At 45.7% G+C, this 8,501-nt stretch overlaps 1 protein-coding gene across 1 annotated transcript; it reads left to right on the plus strand.

Annotated features, from left to right (window-relative positions):
* Positions 1-2,030: 2,030 nt before the first annotated feature.
* On the plus strand, positions 2,031-5,951 carry LOC141454473 (uncharacterized). Its single transcript, XM_074128718.1, has one exon. The coding sequence runs from the start codon at positions 2,031-2,033 to the stop codon at positions 5,949-5,951; it is 3,921 nt and encodes a 1,306-aa protein (XP_073984819.1).
* The last annotated feature ends 2,550 nt before the right edge of the window (positions 5,952-8,501 follow it).

The following is an 8,501-nucleotide window of genomic DNA, read 5'->3' on the forward strand; positions in this document are numbered from 1 at the left end:
GCTCCGAGCACTGGTTCCGGAGGAACGAGGTCCGCTTGCCAGAGCCTTGACAAAAAGCTTGGCCCAAGCTGAGCTAGTCCATTTGTCAAGGATTGCACCTATTCTAGATTCGTCTATTTCGTTTTGCGCGTCTGCCCCTCCTGGCCCAGTTTCTCAAGTCTTGGTCTCGGACGAGTCGGTGGTCGAACTCGCGAGGAGACAATTACAGGAATTGGTGATTCCAAAGATCACCCCATTCGAAGGGGATGTTCTCGCTTACCAGGAGTTCAAGCGCACCTTCCAGTTTGAGATCAATAAATTGTCCCTGCCTCCTCATAGGCGTCTCCAAGCTCTTAAGTCCTGCTTGAAAGGCCCCCCTCTGTCTATTATTCAGAATTCCACGCCTACAGAGGAAGGTTACAGCTCTGCCTGGGAGACCTTGGATGCTCGCTATGAAGGCAAGTTGCGTACCGCCAGTGCGTTGTTCGAAACCTTCCTTCAGGTCCCGGAAGGGAACCCCACCATTGATGAATGTATCGCTTGGATTTCAAGGAGGCAAATGCTACTAGATCAACACGATATTCCCCAGCCGTTGGATTTCCTTTTGTGTCATGTAATTCTGTCGGCCTTGTCTGCTAACCTCCAAGAGGAGTTTAGGAAGAAGTATTTAAGATCCTTTGATGAACTGCCCCAAAGTGCACAAGTGCTGGAATTCTTGAAAAATCAAGAAGACAAGTTCGCCCCTAAAATAACATTAAGGAAATCCACCTCTTCGCCCCAAGACGTGACAGCTCCCTCTAGTCGTCTCCCTGAAGGCCCCTCCTCCCAACAATCTGAAACCCCTTCCCTTCCTAGAACATTCTTTAAGCCTAGGGCCCTTGAAGCCCTCCAAGACCCACACACCCAAATCAGCTAAGTCTCCGCCCCCTTCACCCAAGAAATCCTCTTCTCCTATTCCTGCCCGACGGACACCCCCCTCCACATCGAGAGCTCCTTCCCCTCCAGTCCACTCCTTACGCTGTTACTTTTGTGACGAGTGGCATCTGATATCTAATTGTAACGAATACCTGCGACTGCCAGTGAGTAATAGATGGAGTTTCATCACTGAGAACCACTTATGTGTTAACTGTTTCTCCAAATCTCACTCAGTGGCTCAATGCCCTCGAAGTGCTGGGTGTTTGGAGTGCGCTGGTGCTCATCACACCACCCTTCACCCTCCTCCCCCCTCTTCTAGTCTAAGTCAAAGGACTTTACCCGATGTTGTCATTCCCCCGTTAATGTCTTTAAGCCCTAAGCTGACTAAGAAACTTCCTGACCCTTCTCCCAGAAGGGCAGTTCCCCACCTTCGAGATGACGTTTCTTATCCTTCGACTTCGTCTGGTAGCAGCACCCTTTCTTCACTCCCAACTATCTACTTTGGTAGTGATTCACCAAAAGCTACCTTTTAGGGATTCGGCCCGCGCGATACCATTCCCCAGTCCTGCCATGTTTTGTCGAGTTTTCGCCGAAACTGTCACTTGTGTCATAGACCTAATCCACAAAGCAAAGCTATTTTGAAGTCTTTCCCTTCCGATTTGTCGGTATCCCCCACTGCCCTGGTTTACCTCCTTGGAGGAGATGGCCAGTGGTATCGCGCTCGTGCCCTGCTGGATTCAGGCAGTGAGATAAATTTGATGTCCAAGAAATTCGCCAAAGAAAGTAAATTGAACTATAACCCTATGTCAGGTGGGATTCGAGGGATAGGAGGCAACATCGCCACCCAAGTCGTAGGTCAAGTTTCTACCAATGTAAGGCAATGTCCCTCATTTTCCCAAATCAAAGTCCCCTTCCGCATAGTCACCAAGACTGTCCCAGATGCACCGTCCTCTTATTTCCCTGTTAAGGATTGGCAGCATTTGGCGGATAAACAGTTAGCCGACCCAAACTTTAACGAACCGAGTCCTATAGACGTAGTATTTTCAGCCTCGGTTTTTGACGCCATCGACCTTAGTCAAATAATCCGGGCACAAAATGGTTCCCCCAACGCCCGACTAACAACTCTTGGCTGGATTATGTCTGGCCCCTTGAGAAGCTTCCCCTCGAGGCGGGTTTGTTTTCACGCTTCTGTCAAGGACAGCAGGTCCAACTCCAAGTTATATCGGACCTATTATAGAATTTTGTTCAAGCATAAATATGGTCAACTACCAGCTCCTAAGGCACCTGCTAACCAGTCTAGCCCAGAAAACAAGCCTTCGGCCGAAACCCTCTTGTACCGGTCCGAGTCGGAACAGCTTGCTTGCAATAACCCTGAACTCCCCGCGCAGTCCGGACAATCAGGCCCCCCTAGTTTGTCTGTGTCCTCCGCCCAAGCCAGGTCTACTCCCAAAGAGGAAGTCATCACTCAGCAGCCCACTCCTCCAACTTTGGCTATCCAACTTCCAACCCCGAAACCTCAACGTCTGATTAGAACGCGGCGGCCGCTGCAAACTTGTAATACCTTCCTTCCTGAAACGCTGCCCCCCACCACAACTTCTGCCGGGGTTGCTCTCTCCGAAGGTTCTGATTCACCTGTTGGTCCCTCTCTAGTCACTCATATGCCGGCAATTCCTGCCCAACCCACGGTACTCCGACTCGGCTCGGGTAAAATCCCCCAATCTATATCACACCCCCCTGACCTAGTCTTGTCACGCCTGATGGAAAGAATGTTTGCCTTGGAGGAAGTGTCGGAGGTTTCGCCTCTCACCCCGGACGAATTGAAGGCTGAAGAGTGCTTCTCGAAGTCACATTTCCGACTTCCTGATGGTCGGTTTTCAGTAGCACTGCCATTTAAAACCAGTCCGTGTTGCCTCGGTGAATCCAGAAAGATTGCTTTAAGGCGTCTCCTACAAACTGAATCCCGTCATGCCAAGTCCCCACATCTCCGTGCTCCCTATGTGGAGTTTATGCAAGACTACTTAGATTCGAATCATATGGAACTGGCCCCTCCTCTCAAGTCAGGCCAAATTGTCTATTATATTCCCCATCATGCGGTACACCGTCCAGACGATCCCCCGGAGAAGATTCGTGTAGTATTTAACGCTTCCCAGAAGTCCTCTTCAGGCATCTCCCTCAATGAGCTCTTGCTCCCTGGACCCCGTTTACAGCTCGATATCTGGAAGGTGGTTACCAGATTTAGAGTGGACAAATGGGTCTTTACGGCCGACATTCGCCAAATGTTTAGACAGATACAACACCCCCCGGAAGACAGGGATTTGTTACGCATACTGTGGCGATTTGACACGAGCCAACCAGTGCAGGAGTACCGTTTGTGCACTGTGACCTATGGAACCACGTCAGCCCCCTACTTGGCATGTCGCGTCCTTCAAGAATTAGCTCTGACCTCTCAGGCTTCCTTTCCCCTGGCCTCTGAGATACTCCGCGACCGTACCTATGTGGATGACATTTCTGGAGGAGGCCCTACTCTAGAAGTGGCATTGCAATCCAGAGATCAGTTAATCCAATTATTGAGTCAGGCTCAAATTGAACTCAGAAAGTGGGCCTCAAATCAACCGCAATTATTAAATAAAATACCCTCTGAATATCTACTTCCAGCCATGTCCTCAGTCTGTTTAGAAAACGATGAGGAGTCACAATTGAAAATCCTCGGACTTTGTTGGAACCCTGCTCAAGATTACTTCCACTTTCTAATCCGTTCCGTGCCTAATGTTCAAACTAAAAGACAATTAGCCAGCCAGATTGCCAAAGTCTTTGACCCCTTGGGATGGCTAATTCCCATAACAGTTTTTGCCCGTGCAATATTTAGAATAGTTTGTCAAGCCTCGTTTGATTGGGATGACCCCCTGCCCTCATCAATTGCCCAGGAATGGTCTCAGTTTGCTGTTTCCTTGCCTGATCTGTCCAAAATACGCATACCTAGATTTTTGTCATTACCCAATCCTAAGTGCTATTTAGTGGGTTTCGCTGACGCGTCTGAGCGAGCCTATGCGGCAGTGGTCTACCTTGTGTCCCAGTCTGAGAACACTACCATTAGCCTGGTCATGTCTAAAGCCAGAATGGCCCCCATGAAACCGGTCACGCTCCCTCGTCTGGAGCTCTGTGCGGCCCACCTACTTGCCCTTACAATTCACAAAGTCAGTCTGCTGTTCCCTCAGATAACCACCCAAAATATCCTAGCCTTTTCTGATTCTACCATTGCCCTTGCCTGGATCACAGCAACACCACCTCCGCATTGGAAGGTGTTCGTGGGTAATAGAGTAGCGGCTATCTTGGAAAAGGTTCCCGCCTCGCAATGGTTCCACATCTCCTCCTCACAAAACCCCGCTGACTGTGCCTCACGTGGAGTACGTCCTCAAGAATTAGTGAGTCACCAGTTATGGTGGGAAGGTCCCCCTTGGTTGAAATCAAACCACGAGTCATGGCCCCTTGGGCCAGTAAATGCCGATTTGTCTGACCCTGTCGTAGGAGCAGAAATTCGCTCCCAGGCCCTTAACGTGTCAAGTGTAATGCCCTGCCCTGAGGAATTAGAGTCTAAATTTTCCAGTCTGTACACTCTGCAAAATGTAGTGGCCTGGTGCCTGCGATTCGCCCACAATACTAAAAATCCAGTACATCGTATGTCAGGTCCATTGAATGTAAAGGAACGTAGCGAAGCCCTGCGAGTTCTAATAGTCCGAGCCCAACAGCACTCGCTTTCCGAAGAAATTGAGGATGCTCAGTCCCCTCGGCCTAGACTACGCCTCGTTAAAACGTTAGGCCTATTTCTGCACACTGATGGAGTGTTGCGAGTCGGAGGGAGACTCAGACTGGCCGATGTCCCCGAATATCAAAAGCACCCTGCCTTGTTGCCTTCGCAACACCCCCTCACGGCCCTGGTCATACAAGATGCCCACATATCCAACCTCCACGTAGGCCCCACTGCCACTCATGCGTTTTTGAGAAGTCGATATTGGATTGTTAATGGTAAGAATGTTGTCCGCCGACAATTGGGAGCCTGTAACAAGTGTTTCAGTGTCAAGCCAACACCCTTCAACCCACTCATGGGTCAACTGCCCGAAGGAAGAGTCAGCGCTTCATCACCCTTCGCCACCACTGGCATAGACTACGCGGGCCCCTTCAACGTGAAAATTGCTTCCCTGCGTTCAGCCAAAGTCCTCCAGTCTTACCTCGCCATTTTCGTCTGTTTTTCCACCAAGGCCATACACCTGGAACTAGTCACAGACCTTACAACACAGGCATTTTTAGCTGCCCTGAACCGCTTTGTTGCCAGGAGGGGTGTGCCGAGTCACATTTGGTCGGATAACGGCACTAACTTCGTCGGAGCCAAAAGAAGACTCAAGGAGGTATCTGCACTACTAAATGACGCCAAGTCTCAGGAGGCCATTCTAAGAGAATCCAACAAAAGAAGCATCGAGTGGCATTTCATCCCCCCTCGAGCACCACACTTCGGAGGTCTCTGGGAAGCAGCCGTTAAATCTACCAAAAGACTACTGAAGGTCATGTTAGGCACTCAAGAGCCCACCATGGAGTGTTTCCTCACAATCATTTGTCAAATTGAAGCCATATTAAATTCCAGACCTCTTACCGCTGTCTCGTCCTCGCCAGATGACCTGCAAGTCCTGACGCCAGGTCACTTTCTGATTATGCGACCTATGACTGCGCTACCTCCCGATAGCTCCTTAACTCCTCGCACTGCGCTCAAATCGAAATGGGCAATGGCACAGCTCACTGTTGGACAGTTTTGGAAAAGATGGCACAAGGAGTACCTCCTCGAGCAGCAAGCCATGCTCAAATGGCATTCGCCTTCCTTCCCCGCGGCAGTGGGACAAATAGTCATGATCATGGACGACAACCTTCCTCCCCTGCAGTGGTCCATAGGCCGAATCGTCAAGCTTCACCATGGCCGAGACGACGTGGCCAGGGTGGCCGAGGTCAAGACAACTTCAGGACTGATTAGCCGGCCTGTCCGGAAGCTTTGCCCCCTGCCAACTCAGTAAGTGGATCTCTGCGAGTCCACTGCGGGGGAGGATGTTTGGTTCCCCAAGAGTGGCGGCCCCCCAGACTTGTTTTTTCCCTGAGTCAGTTGGCGGAATTGGGTGAGCACGAGGAGAGAGGGGAGGCGCTGGTAGGACGTGAGGTCAAGCGTCAGTGTGTGAAGTAATGTCGGCCATGTTAGCGTCCTTTTTCTTGCTTTTACATTGTGAAAAGTTTGATGATATAAAACCTGGTTTTTTGTTCACAAGTTTTATGGACAAATCGTTAATCTGTTGGACAACATATATATATATATATTCGTATGTAATTAGCGTAATTATTTTATTGTATTTAGTGCGCGTCAAGCACGTTGTTAAGTACAAGGTCATTTCCCCAGTTACATATTGTATTGAACTATTAATTATTGTAATTATTTTTCCCTTTTGTCATTATATAAATTGTTTATCCTCACGTGTATATTGCCTTGTACATCTGACTATTTTATTGTTCTCAGAGTTTATGGATTATTAATAAAGTATTGAATTGTATCTATGTAAAAAGTGTTTTGAAGACTGGTGGCGTCCCCCACTATTCCAGCCTTAATTTGAATTGCTTCTCTATCCACCCCCCTTCCTTTTGAATATTTTTCAGTCTTCTTGATACAGATCCATTAGTTGAGAAGATATTGAAAGTTGAAATTTTTTTTAGTCATGGTTTTGTTGCGAAATTGGGCCCTTATAACTCCCACTGTATACAACAGATTATTCGTATGAAATTTTATGCTCATGCACACTCTGTTTTACTGAGTAGTATGCTATAGTTTTCTTGAGAACAGATCCATTAGTTGAGAAGATATTAAGATTTGAAATTTTTTTGGGTCATGGTTTTGTTGCGAAATTGGGCCCTTATAATTCCCACAGAAAACAACAGATTATTCGTATGAAATTTTGTGCTCTTACACATTCTGTTTTACTGAGTAGTATGCTATAGTTTTCTAGATACAGATCCATTAGTTGAGAAGATATTGAAAGTTGAATTTTTTTTGGGTAACGGTTTTGCTGCGAAATGGGGCCCTTTTAATTCCAACAGTAAACAACCGGTTATTCGTATGAAATTTTGTGCACTTACACACTCTGTTATAATGAGCTGTACACTATAGTTTTCTTGAGAAAAGATCCATTAGTTGAGAAGATATTGAAAATTGAAATTTTTTTGGGTCATTGTTTTGCTGCGAAATGGGGCCCTCATAATTCCCACAGTATACAAAAGATTATTCGTATGAAATATTGTGCTCTTACACACTCTGTTTTACTGATTAGTATACTATAGTTTTTTAGAGAACAGATCCATTAGTTGGGAAGATATTGAGAGTTGAAATTTTTTTGGGTCATGGTTTCGCTGCGAAATTGGGCCCTTATAACTCCCACAGTAAACAACCGATTATTTGTATGAAATTTTGTGCTCTTACACACTCTGTTTTACTGAGTAGTATGCTATAGTTTTCTTGATACAGATCCATTAGTTGAGAAGATATTGAAAGTTGAAATTTTTTTGGGTCATGGTTTTCATGCAAAAGGGGGCCCCTATTACTCCCACAGTAAACAACCGATTATTCGTATGAAATTTTGTGCTCATACACATTCTGTTTTACTGAGTAGTATGCTATAGTTTTCATGAGAACCGATCCCTTATTTGAGAAGATATTGAGAGTTGAAATTTTTTTGGGTCATGATTTTGTTGTAAAATGGGGCCCTTATTACTCCCACAGAAACAACCGATTATTCGTATGAAATTTTGTGCACTTACACACTCTGTTATACTGAGCTGTACACTATAGTTTTCTTGAGAAAAGATCCATTAGTTGAGAAGATATTGAAAATTGAAATTTTTTTGGGTCACGGTTTTGCTGCGAAATGGGGCCCTCATAATTCCCACAGTATACAAAAGATTATTCGTATGAAATATTGTGCTCATACACACTCAGTTTTACTGAGTAGTATGCTATAGTCTTCTTGATACAGATCCATTAGTTGAGAAGATATTGAGAGTTGAAATTTTTTTGGGTCATGGTTTTGTTGCGAAATTGGGCCCTTATAACTCCCACTGTATACAACAGATTATTCGTATGAAATTTTATGCTCATGCACACTCTGTTTTACTGAGTAGTATGCTATAGTTTTCTTGAGAACAGATCCATTAGTTGAGAAGATATTAAGATTTGAAATTTTTTTGGGTCATGGTTTTGTTGCGAAATTGGGCCCTTATAATTCCCACAGAAAACAACAGATTATTCGTACGAAATTTTGTGCTCTTACACATTCTGTTTTACTGAGTAGTATGCTATAGTTTTCTTGATACAGATCCATTAGTTGAGAAGATATTGAAAGTTGAATTTTTTTTGGGTAACGGTTTTGCTGCGAAATGGGGCCCTTAAAATTTCCATAGTAAACAACCGATTATTCGTATGAAATTTGGTGCTCTTACACACTCTGTTTTACTGAGCAGTATGCTATAGTTTTCATGATACAGATCCAGTAGTTAAGAAGATATTGAATGTTGAAATTTTTTTGGGT

Source organism: Rhodnius prolixus, unplaced genomic scaffold (genome assembly GCF_049639745.1).
Source record: "Rhodnius prolixus isolate KJV_2025 unplaced genomic scaffold, Rpr scaffold_9, whole genome shotgun sequence".
Classification (NCBI taxonomy): domain Eukaryota; kingdom Metazoa; phylum Arthropoda; class Insecta; order Hemiptera; family Reduviidae; genus Rhodnius; species Rhodnius prolixus.

Bases quoted from the DNA above. Each gene is read 5' to 3' on its own strand.
- LOC141454473 (XM_074128718.1), top strand. From the start codon at position 2,031: ATGTCTGGCCCCTTGAGAAGCTTCCCCTCGAGGCGGGTTTGTTTTCAC.